The sequence below is a fragment of the Triplophysa dalaica genome, chromosome 9 (genome assembly GCF_015846415.1).
Source record: "Triplophysa dalaica isolate WHDGS20190420 chromosome 9, ASM1584641v1, whole genome shotgun sequence".
NCBI classification, from domain to species: Eukaryota; Metazoa; Chordata; class Actinopteri; order Cypriniformes; family Nemacheilidae; genus Triplophysa; species Triplophysa dalaica.
The window spans coordinates 6,748,221-6,765,912 of record NC_079550.1 but is presented as its reverse complement, the minus strand read 5'-3'; the positions used below and the strand labels follow the sequence as shown (position 1 = coordinate 6,765,912).

Genomic DNA, 17,692 nt, shown 5'->3' with positions numbered 1-17,692 from the left:
TTAAAAGAGATGCTGGCCATATTCAAAGTGAAAACTAAACTATCCCTATTCATAAAACAAATCGTCTAATAAGAAACTACTGCTATTTATGTTTCCATGGTAACAGATAAATGCTCAACAAAGGCTATTTGCATGAAACGATGCAGATGCTGTTGCGACTCTCAAGCTACTTGTGTATCTGTAGGTCAATAGTTTGCAAAAAAATTAATAAATTTAACCGTTGATTTATATGCACAAGCATGTTTTCGTTAATAGATTAACACTTAAAGCAAACATTTTTTTCTTTTCTTTCCTCTTTTATGTCATATCAGCTTCTAGGGCTATGTTCATGTCGGGTAATTTGTCTTTTGACGAAAGACAAAATATGGATTAACTAGTTTATAAACGTTATCCAAAACCTCAACAGAATAAAACAGGTTCCTCACAAAGCCAACAATTGCTAAAATATTTTAGTATAAGTCGGTATGAAATCAAAAATGCCAATTCTTATTTTTAATGTCAAAAGAACCTCTCTCTCCCTTCAATATCGACTCTTCACTTTCCTCTGTATGACTTTCGGTGAGGATGGTGCCCGGTTGCATAAAGCACCTTAAGTTTTTCCCTTCAGTGTGACATTTAAGGGTTGATTTCTCTTTACCAAAGACAATAGGAGAATAACTTCAGTAAACTTAAGGTATATTTAAGGGCACACTTAAGGGAAATCTACACTTAAGGTGCTTTATGCAACCGGGCCCCGGGACTTTGGACTGAATTTCCATTGGCAAAGCTTTCAACTTTAAGCAATTAAATTAATTCCCGAAGGAAGAATCATTGCCCACCCTATATTTTCTTTTCACTCCAGAAGCTGTAACACTCAGAAATACATAAAAAAACACACCATCACAACTTCCTTTACATGCCAACTTTAAGTTGAAGTGCATCATTGTGCATCAAGTGGGTAGTTGGCTAATCACACAACACTATTTTCCAACTGACCTTCAAGAATCTTTATCGATTTTTTGCTTTAAATCAAATCAAGTTTCGACCTTAAATCTCACGATTCCTCTTGGTTTCGAACATTCCTTCTGAGAAAGTGAATCAGAAGAATCTTGTATAGTACATACCGGACTCTCGCCTCCGGCGCTGATGCAATGTACTCTGGCCTGGTATGAGCCTCCTGGACTCAGACCATCACAAGCACACTCCGTTCCTAAACCGCTATACACTCGATTCCATGTGCAACCTGACAACACACACATTCAAAGAACTACCATATTAATGACATTATCAACATGAGAGTATACAGAATGGTGAAAATGTCACTGAAACGTACCACTTAAATCAACAGACATCTCCACCACATACTTCGTCACATCTGAACCACCGTTATCTTTAGGAGGATCTGAAAATACAAAAAGAAAAACCTATTAACTTTGTCCAGTTCTTGGTCAGTGGCGGCTGGTCAATAGGGTTAAACAAAAGATCAACATATATTATAAATTGCGAAATCATTCTGAAATAAATAGATTTATTCACACTACATTCGCCTGGTAGTTTAGTTCGCACGTATTATTTATGGTAGACGAGTATGGTAGGCTATTTGATATTTTATAGCTATATAAAGATTTTATAAATGTTTCAGTAGTACTAAGTATAATTGTTGTGCTTGTATAGTTTAACACAAATAAATTACGAGACATCCGATGGACTATTATAATTCTAACTGAAAAGTTACTCTCGTATTTTGTTACAGAAGGGATGGATGGCCAACCAAAACAATAAACAGGGTTAATCTCTCTCTAATGGTCATTATTAACAATTCCAGAGTTTCCTGAACACTCCATAGGCTACACTGCAATAGTGAATTGATAAACTGTAGAAAATACTGTATAATTCCTTAATATTTACTATGGTATGGTTTAAAAACACTGTAGCGTCTAAGAATTTACTACAGTTTAATATAATAAATAAGTATACAGCAATATTTTTTTCATTGGGTTGGCACCTTATTAAAGTTAATAAACATCATTTGCACTATTTTCACCATAAAATGCTTTGATTGTTAAACCTTTTTTCAGCGAAGCGGTGATGATACGTTTATATCACATGTCAAATGGTTTGTCAAAGAGAATTGTGCACCAGTTCTAGATGCTAACAAATAATTTTAATGATAAATATAGGCCTACTGATAAAAACATTGACTTGCTGTCTACAGTCAGAATCCTAACTGAAATGTGTCATAAAATATGCCTTGCGTCAACACTGCATTCATGTCGAGTACATTTTAGGCTCAATACTTATTTTCATTACTTACGATCATGCTGAACTGATAGTTTGAGGTTAGCATGTTGCTAGGCTAACAACATGAAAATTCATGCTATGGCATGCAAATATAGGTTTAATTAGACACACACACATATATATATATAATAAATAAAATTAGACTCATATTTTATATTATATATATATAATAAATATTTTGCAACTATTTGTGTGAGAGCATCATGGGATTGTCCTATCCTTTGAAGACAATACAATATAATTTGGCACAGAAGATTTTGGAACACAAACATAAATCCTGTAAAACAGTATAAAGAAATAAAACAAACAAAAAAGTCAGGTTACAGTCATTTTTCAGTGTGTAGTGAACTAACCCCAGGTCAGACGGAAGCTGGTCGGGTGAGGTTTTCCCCTTACTGAGAGCCTGCAGGGGCAGCTGGGTCTGTCTGGGGCTGTGGTGAACTCAGATACAGGGCTGGGGTTACTCTTCCCCTCCGTATTATAGGCAAAAACCTGTGAAGACACCAATGTGATGAATACAAAATAAATGAGGCACTGAATTTTTTTTACCACAGCAAACAACAAATCCTGTGTGGGTTTGATTTCGAAAGGAAAAAGTATGGCATCTTTTATGACAAATCTTACTGTCAAGACAACACATTTCTCAATTCTCAAATGTAATGCAGAAAACTTTTCAAGTTTTTTTTACATGTTAGCTACTCGTACATCATGGTTGCATCGTCTTTAATGTATGCAGTTTTGCAAAGAAAAATAACTACAATTTTGTCTAAACAGGATGATTTTCTCTAATGTATTACAGTAATGAGAATCTAATGAGAATCATCATTAAGAATAATGTGAATTTTGTTAAATAAATAATAAATAAAAGCTCCGTAAAACATCTGGCCCATTACAGTAATGAGAAATGACTTGTGATTGATTGTCCTGAAAATAAATGTCACAAAGATGCAACCCGTAACTTTTTTTGCCTAAAATCAGATATTGAGTTGCCACTAAAATTATACCAAATTATAATATATTTTTCCATTTGATTTTATGGTGAAACATGACTGAATTTATTTTTCTCTAGTACAGGATGAGTGAGCGTTTGATGGTGATGTTGTGATTTTTAGCTTGTCTGCATTTGGGGATGCGAGTGCTGTCGGGAGGTAATCAGCTCCTCGCATCAGGATACATGCAGCCATTCTCATCGTATTAATTCACTTTTGTTTTTGGAAACAGGATTGTGATCAGCCGTCTCTAACAACAGCAGAGAGCAGTGACTGATCTCATCAGCTGCAGCGCACGCATCCGCAGCCACAGGTGAGACTCAGTCACGACTCCCAGACATCAGCAGGAGGGTGTGTGGAGGAGAGAAAACATGACAGAGAGGAAGAATGAACAAAGACAAACAACAAAAATAGACTGACCAACAGACTGAAAAAAGGAAAAAGAAAAGAAAGAAAGAAAGAAAGGATATTACGACAGAACGACAAAGAAGAAACGTTTGAAAAAAGAGGAAGGAAGGGAAAAAGATAAACACAAAAAGAGGTAGAAAGAGTGACAGAAAGACACTGAGAGAGATAGCAGATACACAGAAAAGGGGTAGACGAATTCTGCAGTCACATTTTTGCTCGACTCACTTCCATTCATACGAATGCGAATGCGATAGACCGGAAGCGAGACCCTGTCTGAACATATTTCACATTTCTCTGAGTAGCAAAGTTCAAGTTTGGTGAAATCTGCAAATTCGTGTCACGAGAATACGTGAGACAAATAGAAGATTAAAACGTCACAACGTGACCTCTCGGTACAAAAAAGTATATAATGGAGAAAACGGTACTGCCTTTTTTAAGAGCACCGCCCGAACGAATTTCGCATGCTCAAAGTCTAGTGTGACCGCGGCATTAGGGCAAAATAAAGAAAAACATAAAAGGAGGAAAAAAAGTAAGAAGACCGAAAGACACATAGAAAAAAGGAGAAATACAGAGAGGGAGACAGACAGAAAGAAATATATAAGGGAGGGTAAAGAGACAGACATAAAAAGAAGGAACATATAGAAGGAAGGGGGAAGGATAAAGAAAAACAACTGCGGACATAAAAAATAGAGACAGACAGGAAAGACGAACGACGAACAAAGGAAAAAAGAAAGACAACTACTGAAAAATAGAGGAAGAAAGAGACAGACAGGCAGCCGGGCAGAAATAAAGAAGGAAATAAAGGATAGAAAGGAAGAAAGTAGGGATGAAAAAGAGACGGAATAAGAAGAAGAAACATATAGAAGGAAAGAAAGAAGGAAAAGTAAAAACAAAAAGAGAAAAACAACTGACAGAGAGAACTAGGAAACCAAAAATGGAGCAAGAAAGACAGGCAGAAAGAAAGAAAGACAGGCAGGCAGAAAGAAAGGCAGCAAGAAAGACAGGCACAAAGAAAGAAAGGCAGAAAGAAAGACAGGCACAAAGAAAGGCAGAAAGAAAGGGAGAAAGAAAGAAAGAAAGAAAGCAGACAGACAGGTATGTGTGTATGTTGCTTGTGTTGTTACCCTGAATCTGAACGTGGTGCTCCTGTGCAGGTTTCTCACAGTGTGTGTGAGTTCATCACCATCATAACTGGGCTGAAAGCCATAACCCTGAACAACACAAAACACAACAACTATTAACACAAGTTTGACACCCTCACAAACACAAACTCAACAAAATGAACGAAGTGTGACAAACTGCGCCGCATGGTTTTTTTAAATCACCTGATATTATATTGATTTACAAAACAGTTAGTCTCAGTCCTTGATTATGGTCAATAGCTATTATTCACGATACAGCACAGCCTCTCATATCTTATTCCTTATGTATGTTATCATCTGTTAACAAACTGACATCCTTCATTATCATGTTTTACAAATTCACTTACTGAGCCCTCCTCCTCCATCTCCAGCACATAACTGATATCATCCTCTTTGGGCGAGCCAATGGGTCTTTTCCACCGCAGACAGAGCCACGTCACCCCAGGCTGAACCAACTCAGGGCTCAGGGGGGGAGCGGGCACGCTACACGACGTCATGATGTGGACGAACTCACTGAACTCACTACATAGAGAAATACAACACGAGTGAAGCAGATACATTGAAAAACCTGATCATCGTCAGACCCACAGGGCCGGAACCCAACACTGGGACATACTCGAGTGGATACACACCTGACCCCCAAGTCGTTTTTGGCTGCCAGGCGGAAGGAATATCTGGAAGCTGGCGAGAGTTTGGTGAGTCTGTACTGTTTCTGCGGGCCGTAGTAGCACTGTTCAAACACATCCGTGCCCTTCCCCTGTACACAAAGCCTGGGATTAGCACTTTAAAGCACACAGAAAACCTCCTGTACTGACCACAGATCAGATGACAGCAACCTCTTAACCTCACGACCCACCCACACACAAGAAAACCAGAAGGCCCCACCCACTTTCAATTTCTACCCAATAAAATACTCTGGACTTAACTAGAAAGATGTGTATGCATTATAGACAAAATATTTTTGTAGTTTGTCTTATTTTAAATTATTTTATATCATCTTGGAAGTTTGTCGAGGGCCCTGGTTGAGAAACACCGAAGTAAAACATGCTACACAAATCTTGCATATTATTTACATATTTCCACTGCACACCACCAGTTATGTCCCTCCCAAATCAAAATATTTTTTTTAAAGGACAAGTGATGAAACTAAGCTTACCCCCCCGAGTCTTATTATAGCACCAATAAGTTTTACTTTTAAATTGTTTTATTTTTATGTAAATCATGTCCCACCGTCAAAATTATCAACGGTTTTAAAATAAGCTTTATTTTATTACGCAAAATACAATAATTAAATCCAAACAGCAATTAAAATAAGAAAGCGGGTACCTCATCCCACTGTAGGATATAGTTCTGGATTTTGGAACCGTTGTCACATGGGGCCTAGGAGCAAACAGTTTATTTAATGATCAGCTCCATTACTAGTGTCCTTAAATGTTTGTGATTGTGAGATTGTTGATGTGACTGTGAGTGTGTCCACCTTCCACTGCAGGACGAGGCTGCTTTTGGTGCCGCTAGCTTTGCGTGGTGGACCGGGGACGTCCGGCTCACAGCTCAGTGTTGTGAAGCTCACAGGCTCTGAAGGGATGCCTTGTAAACGGTTACACATGGCCTGAACCCTAAACACAAACACACATTATCAGTACACAATCACATTTATACAAACACCAACAATCAGCGACTTTAGGCCAGCCCAAAATGAATCTTTTGTGATCATATAACATTTGAGTTAAGGTGTGTCATGGCAGATTGTTGTCAGTGATGTCATACGTTATTGGTTCACGCAGGTCCTCCATGCACATGTCCAACTGTTCAAAATAATTTTATCAAAGATTTTTTACCAGAGTCCTTGAAAAACAGTGTTGCGTAAGTCGCATAGAGGGCAATTGGAAGATGCAGAAGTAACTCGTATCATGGAGGGCTCTATCATTGAAGTCCATTCATTTCACTGTTTCCCAAACACATATTTGATCAAATACATCTCTGTAAAACTGGTGGTGTTTCAGCGTTCTTTGTGGTGCATTTACAATCATTGATTATTTATTGATAAATTACAGGTGCAATTTAATGTGAATGTCTTAACACAATCTAACATTGGTATGTACTGATGATCATAGAAGCATAAGAAACAGATGAATGGATGCATACTGTTAATGCAAACATTATACATCCTCCCTAGTCATATCAAACACACAAACCTGATTAATACCATCTCTCTAACACTCATCAGACAAAATGTTATTATACATTTATTCAACATAGAAATCAGTGCTTACATTGTGTTTGTATTTCGTGAAATTTGTTGCAAATACAGCTGCTTAATTCATTCAACCAGACAGTTTGAAACTATTGAGAGCTCCATGACCCGAGCGACCACGCGGCGAGATGAAATTGTGTCGCAACTCTGTCTTTCAATGACTCTGGTTTTTACTATAGAGATAGCACACGTCAACATTTGGTGGATGAAATACCCGCGTGCGGTCTTTAAAATCTTTTTGTCTATTTTAAGTGCATATAGTCAGGTATCTGCCATTTTCAGGATTGTCACATCCATAACTGTCCATATTTCTCATGAATGGCCACATGAAAATAAAAATCAAAAAGTTCTTTAAAGAGGCATTCCATCTCCGTTTGTTGGGTATTAATTGCTTATGGTTTGTGCATTTTATTTCACAGAAATACAACAAAGTTTTTTGTACTCTCAAATAATGTTCTGTTATTGTTTAAAGTGGCCCTGCAACGATTTGTCATGCATTCTGACTTCTTTACAATGTTAAGCGTGCTGTCTTCTCATGCTTAACATGGTCAACTTGTCAAAAAATTCAAAATGAATATGACATTGGCAGAAACGCCCATTTTAATGTTGTGCTTTAAGTTCTCTTTGGGTATAGCTTTCTTTATTATGTGTTAAAACCCAATTTTCTCTGTCAAATGTATATGTATATCTGGTTACACTTTAAAATAAGGTACTATTTGATAACAATTTTTCCTCCATTAGCTAACATGAACAATACTAATACAGCATGTATTAATATTAATTCATGTTAATTTCAGCATTTACTAATACATTATTAAAAACAAATGTTCTCACTGTTAACATTAGTTAATGCACCATGAACTAACATGAATAACTGTATTGAACTAACATTAACAAGGATTAATAAATGCTGAAAAACAAAATGGTTCATTGCATTTACTACTAATATTGTAAATTGTAACCATATCTTTTTTATTAATTAATATACATAAGATTCAATTAAACATTGAATGCTAACATTTTACTAATGTTAAATTGATAATATGTTTTACAAATTCTAATCGCGAGTATTGTGTATTGTAATAAATCTGTAACTCTGTGTTTGTGAAACTGTGATACTGTCCAACTGCTACATCATTTATCTTTTTTTTCATATTTCATTTTTGGGTGAACTACATGCTGGACACAAACCTGACATGGTAGTCTGTTGCTGGTCTTAACTCCTGTAAGGTTGCACTTAGTTCCAGACCGCTGCTTTAACACAAGCAAAAGACAAAGGAAATAAAACATCAGTCAAACATTCAAATCGGGAGGAAAGATTGAGAGCTTTGATCTCGGAACAGCTTCAAATGTCACAGGAAACAGTCACAGCTGAACTAAAATTGACCCCTCGCCCACCAATAATTCATGAAACCCCATAACAAACCACAAAAACAACAATTGAATTCCTCAAGTGCACATGCACACTGTCTCCAATTCTTGCTAAAACCCACAACTAAGCATGCCATCGCACCTGTAGGCGGCCTTGTACTTCCCGTCTTTGCCGTTGTAAGAGACTGAGACTTCATATGTTAAGACCGGCTCAGCAGGGCTTTCCTCGGCCTCTTTGGGTTCTTCTTCGCTTTCTGTCAGTGATGGTGCAACCCAGCTGAGACTGACTCCTCTGGCCTGAATATCTGTCACCTGACGAGCAAGAAAAGACATACATTCACATGCGGCCTAGTAATCCACTCATTATCCAACATTTGTAACTACAGGCCACCTAATGATAGCTTGATCCCACCAGATTGAAATGGTCTCAAAGGAATAATTTAAGACCCCGCCCTCAAAAAATTCTGTCATCACTTATTCGCCCACATGTCATTCAAAACATGTATTAGACTCTTTCTTCTGTGAAACACAACAGAAGATATTTTGAGAAATGTCTCAGTGGTTTTGTTCATACAATGAAAGTATATACGGGTAGATGTTGTTCGGTTACCGACATTCTTCAAAATATCTTCTTTTGTGTTCTGCAGAAAACAGAAAGTCATGCAGGTTTGAAATGACACGAGGGTGAATAAATGATGGAAGAATTTAAATTTTGGGGTTTGTGAGCAGAGACAATAACTTCACTGACCAAATTTGTCTTATTTTGCAGAACTCCATTCGCTCCTCTCAACCGAATTAACTTGAAGTAAATTGACTGCACATTTAACTATGTGCTGATCTTGATGTGGGAACTACACACGTCTGCTTGTTTCAAGTCAACAGAAGGAGTCTAAAGACTAAAGAGTTTATTTAATGACACGTGGCGCTGCCCTCCAAGGAGAAACTTCCGTTACGCAAGAGGGAATATTTTAAGCTTTAACACGGTTGAGAAACAAGTGTCTCCTTTAGTTATAATGCATGACTATGTACCTTTCGGGTTCTCGCCCAAGAATAGCTCAAGTTAGCATGTATTTGTAGGCCACAACTGAATCTGAGCTTCAAGGGGCACATTTCTTTCCTCTACACTTGCAGACTTTTCCTCCGAGTGCCGATTTGTAAAAATCTGGTTTAATTTAGAATTCTGGTCTCAGACAGCTCAGATATGTCTGTAAGATGTCTGCTAAAGATCTGAAAAACGTCTGTTTTATATACATTATGAATTAGAAACATCTTACAGACATTTTATAGATGTCTATATGACATCTGACAGGAAACATCTCCGAGATGTACTGCAGATGAGCAAACTATAAAAAAAGACAATTTCATCGAACGCACTCGCCTGGACTGCAGTTAACTTCCGGTCTGTGTTTGGTTAGTGTCTAACAATATAACTATTTATATAAAATTCAATTTATGTTAATATCAATTTATATTATCGTTTTATTGTATAATAAGTGCATTGAATAGACGATTTGTTGTATGTTCATTTTATTAAATTTGTAGAAGGGTCTTGTAGTTTGGTCGCATTTAAAGAAACCGTATAGTACAGTGACATCTAGCGGTTGAGCTTGGTATCAGAGTCTTAATTCTAAATATTGTAGAGACAAGTTTAGCCAAGTAACGCTTCTTCACGGTTTCTTTTGCTTGTTATCAGAAACAATCTACGGGCACTCTATTATTTTTGTAAATGTGTACCGGAAGATAAGGGCAGTGTACAAACAGGAGCATATGCAATTTTGTTTATGTTGTCACTTTGAAACCCACTACATGGGAGCCATTACCCAATAAACATCAAAGTAGTTGCAAAAATGAACCACACGCTTTGTCAACTGTGTATTCATTCTGTAAAAGTATTTATTTAAAACAACAAATAGTGTCCTTTGTACATAGTCCTAAATCCTCAAGAATGCTGCATGCAAATTATGTCCTGTAACGTACACAAAACAAATCACAAGAGCATAAAATCATATCTTCTTACCACCGGCTTGCAGATGGAGTTTAATCTTTCCTGTAGAGCCTTCGCTGCTTCATCCAGTTCTAGAAAACAAAAAAAGAAATCATCTAGAGAAGACAGCCTTCTTATCCGCCAACTGAAAAGCAGGCATGATGCCCATCTCTTTAATCACATATTTGAGGATTTAATTTCTAGTAGGTGGATCAGTTTAGCCAGCGTACAGTAGTTAAAAGTTTCTTCAGGGTGGAAGGTAGTTAGTGCTGATAAATATGCGAGTCAGTTTGGGGTAATTATTACATCTTATGTTACCAGCAGAGTCCTTATAACTAAACGAGCTAATGAGATCGGAGAAGAGCGGCCCCTGGCTGTTTACACAGGGGCCGGAGAACGACAACCTTATTGGACCCCTTTTACATCTCCCGACAGATCACAAATCAATTTTACCTCCAACCAGAGGTTCAGTTTTGTTAGATGAGGGAATGTAATGCCACACCGGTGTCCAAAAAATGATCAGTGACGGTGTGCAGAAGCAACTCTGGGTGCTTAGGAATTGACAAAGAGAGATAAATGCTTAATATTGAATTTTCCCGTCATTTGTGAGAAAGTTCATCTATTAATCAGATGAACTGGGAAATCATTCTTAAAATTTGATTTATAAAATTGTATCAGCTGTGAAATCGGTCACGGTAAAAACTGTTGTAAAATAAATGATATACACGCACCTGTGCCCACACATCATTCACACATAAATGGGTAATAAGTCTTTTTATCAGCATTGGTTACAGAAGTATCTCTTATTCAATTTAAGACTTTCTTTTTATTAGTGTATAAAACTGAAAATGTGTTTCTGGGTCAAAGTGACTTAAAATAATGAAGCAGGTCACACCAGTGTCTATAAACGGTTACAGCTGTTTCATGAAAGCAATGAGCCACTTGAGACAATGTGAAGTGTTCAGTTTTGTGCTATGATTGAAAGAGGCACAAGTCAGGCAAGATGCTTAAAACATCCCCTAAGTGTTATAACCCACTGCAATGGGACGTTTCCACCACATTCAAAGTCAAAATTGCTGTACAATCAGTTTGTTTTGTCCATTTTTGTGCCTTTAAGTTATGATGGCAGTCTGGGGTGAAAAATAAAAGTCAATTACGCCTTAAGTATACACTGCCTTATCATTTTACGTGTACATGTACTTTAAGGCTTTAATGTAGATGACTGTGTCTGAAGAGGAAAGTGAAGTCCTCCCTACCTGCAGGCTCCGCCTCCTCCCTCCCTGGCAGGCTTTTGCCCAGGCTTGTGTGTTGCACCTGCTCCTCCCCACTTTTACCCACCAATCCGTTCTGGAGATCTCCTTCGGGCGGTGTCTCGCGGCTCTTCTGCGGGGAGGGAGGGGGACTGTCTTTGGAGGGGGTCACGCCTCCGCCTACCCCCTGTCTCTCCTTCAGTTTCTTCTGCAGGCGCTCGTGTGTTTTGATAGTCCTATCATCCCGGTAAGAAAATGCCGGACGTCCGTGCGCCGGGTGAGCATCTGTAAGAATCGGGCAAAACCGGCAGTTAATATTTGTGGTTAATCCATTACACAGATGCGTTGTTTTGATTATTTACAAAAAAACACTGAAAATACTTGCATCAAAACAAGTCTTCCTTCTTTAAGAGGCTAAATAAAGGTGTATGTACTGACCCTGCTCTGTGTAGATGGTAGGGTGTGCTGGGTGGTACTGGGAGATGTACTGAGGGCTCATGTCTCCGGTTCCTCCAGCCATGCCTGAGTACAAGTGAGGGTTAGGGTGCATGATGTGTGGGTGTGGGATGAAGGCCTGCAGGTGGGCATGAGGCGGTGGGTGGTGAAGCGGAGAATGGCCAGTCGGATGAAACTCCGGCTGAGGTAACACCAACACCCGCCTAACTCCATTTTCCTCAATGATCTATGAAGGTAAAGAGAGAAGATTTCAAAGGCTGTCTTGATGTATAATGTCTCCTTGACGAATTGCATTCTAGTGGTTGACTTTTACCTGGGGAACACATGCCTAGGACTGCAACTAACGTGAGATATTTGTCATTCAAATGTAGTATAGTGTAGTAAAGTTTAAACAGGAAAAAATATACTTAAGTTCAAATAATCAAAAAGTGTTCTTAAGTTCAGTACTGAAGTAAATGTAAATGCACAAATTGAGTTTTACTAATATAATCTTTAATTTTGTCATTTAAAACACCTCTCCCCTTTAAACTGAACAGCTTGAAGAGATGTATGCAAAACACATCTGACTTTAAAACTGAGCACCTCGCGCTGCACGGAGAGACGCATGCATGGATAGACACGTCCAACTTTAAAACTGCGCACCTCGCACTGCACAGAGAGACGCATCCACGGAGACACAAATCTGACTTTAAAACTGCGCACCTCGCACTGCACGGAGAGACATGGCTGTCTTTAAAACTTCGCAATTTGTGCTGCACGAAAAGACTCATCCATGGAGGGACACGTCTGACTTTAAAACTGCGCACCTCGCACTGCACGGAGAGACACGGCTGACTTTAAAGCTGCGCAATTTGTGCTGCACGAAAAGACTCATCCATGGAGAGACACGTTTGACTTTAAAACTGCGCAGCTCATGCCGCACGGACAGACACATCTAAAACGGAAATTTTAAAAGGGATTTATAACTGCGCAGCTCGCACGTGATGTCACAGACCAACTAATCGATAATGAAATTCGTTAACAACTATTTTCTTTATCTGTCGTATCGATTAGTTGTTGCAGCCCTACTTAAATTGACGCCCAAACCAGGCATCTTAAAGAGGACTGCGTACAATCAGGGATGAACCTGTAGTCTTAAGGCAGCTTTTTAGTTCTGCGTAGGACCTACACCGTAGCCTCTACGCCATAGCATACGTGTCGGTTTTCATTTATACTTCTACGTCGTTGTTCGCGTCGAAAGGCAATGACCAGTAGGCGTCAGTGTCCACGCGCGTGTTGCTTGTTTACAAGAGCCGAAGAAGAAGCAGCAAGTTTCACAAGCATTAGCATTGATAGCGGCAAGTAAACAGTCACTTTTGTTGCACATTTGAGAAAGGGCTGTGCTTTTTTATGAAGTTTAAACAGCTCATCTGGAAAGTTTAGCAGACGTGCTGTGTGAAGTGGAGCCAGACACAGGCTGTAAGTGCCTCTTGCTTCTCAAGTATCGAAAGCAGAACTGATAAGGGCAGAGCTTTTTGATGCTCCGATCTTTCATAATTTACCCCTTGGGCCCATTTAATACAGGGTTTTGGTAACAATCCCCTATTATAAGGTACTTATTTGGATAAAAAAAAACAATCAGTATGAAATGTTGACATGAGGACCAACCTGTTGAACATATCCGGGAGGCACATAGATTTGAGGCACTGAACCGTTTGGGGACATCATGGGAACCTGAGCAGGACCTGCAGAGAAACATTTTAAGTTATTAAATCACTAAAAGAAGCACACAATATGTAAAAAATAGGGCTGTCATAAGATTAATCTTGATTTATAGCATCCAGAATAAAATACATCTGTGTACTGTGAATAATAATTTTGTATTTATTAACACATATACATCCATGCATATATTTAAGACAAATCTAAAAATGAATAAATATTTATATATAATTTCAATAGTTGGTAAATATAAATAAATACATGTAAATATTTGCTAAATATGTATACATGTGTTTGTATTTATAAAAACTTAATCAATATGCACAGGACATATATTATGTAAACACAAACTTTTATTCTGGATGCGATTAATCTTTTGACAGCCCTAGTAAAAAAACAACACCGCACCAGATCACACTTCCCCAAATCACAAGTCTTGAATCTGGAATTAATAGTACCATAATACTGAAACTGACCGATTCATAATGTGGAATATCAATGTAATAAAAGGTCCTGGCTTTAAAGGTCCAGTGTGTGACAATTAGTGGCACCTAGTGTTGAGGTAGCGAATTGAAATGTATGGCTCTCCACACTATTCAAATCTCATTTTTTAAACACACTACATTGGCTAACATTGGAAAAAGATGCGGTCACGTTTGGGGGGGGGGGGTTGGTTTGCGAAGGAGATGATGCATTTACGAAACGCGCTCTGTAGAGCAGTTTGTCCATTTAGGGCTACTGTAGAAACATTATGTTCATGATGTTAGGTCATTATACACGCCTGAAGTGACATTTCTGTCAATAGATTCACCAAAAAATTACACATTGGACCTTAATTATACCCATTAGGATTTGACGGGACAGTAAAAGTTTGAAGGAGAAACTGAAGGGATCCATAGATGAGTTTCGACTATTTATGGAGGGGTACTTGCTTGAAAAGACCAGGACGTGGAAGTTTACTATTCAGAACATCTTGATGTTACAAACTTGTAACCACTTCTCTAAACTATCAATAACTTCTATGACTGACACAACCGTTATTACATTAACTAGAATTGAATTAGCACATGACTTTACATTAGCTGCATCACAATATATTGGATTTGGCACAACTACACATAATTTGACATCGTAAATAATTCAGCACCAGTATCTGCTTAGTTTGTGATACTTAACCTATAAGATTTTATGCCATAAGCAAATAATGGTTGCAACATTTTTCTCTGCCACCTTAAACTTGTATATTAAGTGTGATTTGTTGGTCAAAAAAACAGAAAATAAACACTATGAAGAAAGAATTTGACGGACAGTTTCAATACATTTAACGATTTCGGACAGAATAATTGGGTAACGAAATCCGATAGAATACATAGATTTTTTTTTCCTGTGAAATATTGTGTCCTGACAAATTATGTGCAATACATCTATATATACTATTTATGAAATGTATAATAACAAAGCTAATTTCATGTCACCTGCATGTAAAGAATGCAGAAAATCTGTAGTTTCTGGTCTTATTGCTGCGGGGTAGATTCCCCGCACGTTAACAGTTTTCACACATATTTTGATAAGCATATCTAGCATGCGAATGCAAACAACTCCTGACATTTACCTAGCCGGGTAAAGGAACACACTGGGCCGTATTTGTGTGCACAGAACCTGATAAAACGCCACCGTCGGTTGGAGTTTTGGCACTGGAACGTTTGTGCGGAAAAAACTGTGACTCAGCAAATCCTGCTACAGATGAACTCTTTCATGCACAGCCTCATACTGACACGTTACTTTCAGAAGAGAGATGTGTTAGAGCCGAATGACGCAAAGAACAGTAAACACACAGAGAAATGCCAAAGGACGCATTCAGGTAAACAAAGACCTGCGTCTTGTGCAAGTGTGGTGAGTGACTTCGCTCACGGTGAAAGCGTTAAGAAATAACAGTCGATGAATGCGAGCTTGTGCTCGTCTTTAGAGTGATGGTTTCTATTACTCAGTCACAGGTGGAAGGTAAAAGTCCAACTCGGCACTACATCTATAGACCAAGAGGGTCAAGGCTTGCCTGGTTAATACTCAGTTTACCCCTGCAGGTAGATGATGTCAATAAACCATGTGGGCAAAAAATTTGATAAAAAAGATGTGTGATAACACCATAGAGCAGAGCTGTATAATAGACAGCAAAACCAGTCAAACTCATTTAAATTTCAGTCAAAATTTTAGCCATAGCTGGCTAGACAGCACCAAAGGCACGGACGAAAAACAAACATACTGTATAACCAATTTAAATGCTCAGGATTCACAATACAGTTCAGTTGTGGCTGTGCTGCAGTGGACTTATTTTTTTTAAAGAAGTGGCTTAATTCATTTTTCAGTTGGTTTCTGTTAACCAGAAGTTGTTGCTTTTTTATATTTGGAATCACTCCATGCCTGAATATGCTTGTACTCTGATTGTTATATTTTATTTTCATTTTTGTAAAACTGTTTACTTAGAGTTGACTTTGTCTTGTTAAATCTCTCTTTAATTTACAGTATCAAAACCCTTTAAACTTGTTTGCATGCTTTACTTAAATTGTTTAAGCATTGTTGATCACATTCACCAATACTTTTTATGTTTCATTATACAAATATTTAAGCTTTTATTTTAACAATATAAAGTCCATCTGCTTTAAACTAAAAAGAAAGAAAAACATTTAATTCTATTTTTTTTTTTTCATTTTTTAACAAAACTTGAATGTGGGGAAGTTAAAAATAAGTATTTTGAGGAAAATGTTTTTGTAAAAATGCAGGACAGAGCATTCCCTTGTTTTCTGGATCTGTAGATGATGTATTCTTTTAGAAGCTTCGTAACACCGCCCTCTTTTGTTAAACCAGGAAAACGTGGAAAGAAAAACTTGTCAATGGTCTGGAAAGAGTCACGAGCAGTGTATAGTATTATTGAAGAAATGTCTAAGATTCATTCATAATCCCTTAGGTTAAAGAGGGAGTCTACATTTTTTTCTCCAATAACTTAGCTTTGACAAATGTTGTTTTTTGCCTATATACAGCAGCTGATTTTTTTTTGATTTTCCAGAAATGTGAAAGACTGAAAGATACATGAAAGCTGATAAAAATCCAGAGGTTATCAAATGAAAAGATATTTTTGAACTTTTACTAAATACATGTAATAACATTATGTTGTATTGCTTAAAAGTGAATATGAATTGTGAACAGTATTTGAGGTCTGAAAAATACAGAACATCGTTTCCAATATCTATCTACTCTTTAATAATAAGGTTTCAAATTAGAATGAATTTTCGGCTTAAAAGTCACATAAATCAGAGTTGAACTCAGCAGATGACCAATAACTCACATATTCAATACAATTCACAATGAAATGATAACACTTTCCACTCTGTTAACCAGGTTCTGTCTTTACACATTGTGTACTAATTATATTTGTCAGGACGCAAAGACAATCTGACCATAAAGTCTATAAACTAAATTTGTTAATCTTATTATTTTAACAAGAAGCCCTCAAAAAAAGCATTTACAATATAAAGGTTCATCAAATTGAGTGTAAGCACCTAGATGTAGCATAATAGAGGGAACAAGATGACCTGCCTTCCGCAACCTGACCACATACATAAATTATTTATCCAGCCAGAACCAGTTTCAGAAGGAGGAGGGACCGGTCCCAACATTTCCATTAGGCGAATATCCGCATCTCTCAAAAAAATCTACAAAAAATATATAGATTTCAAACACCGTACTACAAGAATATCGCCTCAAAACACAGTCGGGCTAGGTCGGGCCGGGTCGGCTAGGGGTTCTAGGCCCTCTACATTATGTCACTGTAGTATTACCTCGCACTTTCCCCACCCTGCGAG

At 37.7% G+C, this 17,692-nt stretch overlaps 1 protein-coding gene across 3 annotated transcripts in view; it reads right to left on the bottom strand.

Moving 5' to 3' along the window:
- The window catches only part of fndc3a (fibronectin type III domain containing 3A), a 75,698-nt gene that overhangs the window by 11,257 nt on the left and 46,749 nt on the right, over positions 1 to 17,692 (bottom strand). For 2 of the 3 annotated variants that reach the window (XM_056756204.1, XM_056756202.1), the window contains exons 4-17: positions 13,782 to 13,858; positions 12,117 to 12,360; positions 11,685 to 11,963; positions 10,462 to 10,520; positions 8,587 to 8,756; positions 8,265 to 8,327; positions 6,297 to 6,435; positions 6,146 to 6,199; positions 5,452 to 5,576; positions 5,167 to 5,341; positions 4,802 to 4,888; positions 2,634 to 2,772; positions 1,313 to 1,381; positions 1,104 to 1,222 (exon numbers count right to left, since the gene is read on the bottom strand). In XM_056756204.1, coding sequence (XP_056612182.1) covers positions 1,104 to 1,222; positions 1,313 to 1,381; positions 2,634 to 2,772; positions 4,802 to 4,888; positions 5,167 to 5,341; positions 5,452 to 5,576; positions 6,146 to 6,199; positions 6,297 to 6,435; positions 8,265 to 8,327; positions 8,587 to 8,756; positions 10,462 to 10,520; positions 11,685 to 11,963; positions 12,117 to 12,360; positions 13,782 to 13,858 — 1,799 coding nt within the window. The remainder of the gene's footprint in view (positions 1 to 1,103; positions 1,223 to 1,312; positions 1,382 to 2,633; positions 2,773 to 4,801; positions 4,889 to 5,166; positions 5,342 to 5,451; positions 5,577 to 6,145; positions 6,200 to 6,296; positions 6,436 to 8,264; positions 8,328 to 8,586; positions 8,757 to 10,461; positions 10,521 to 11,684; positions 11,964 to 12,116; positions 12,361 to 13,781; positions 13,859 to 17,692) is intronic. The other variant, XM_056756203.1, reaches the window with a different exon arrangement.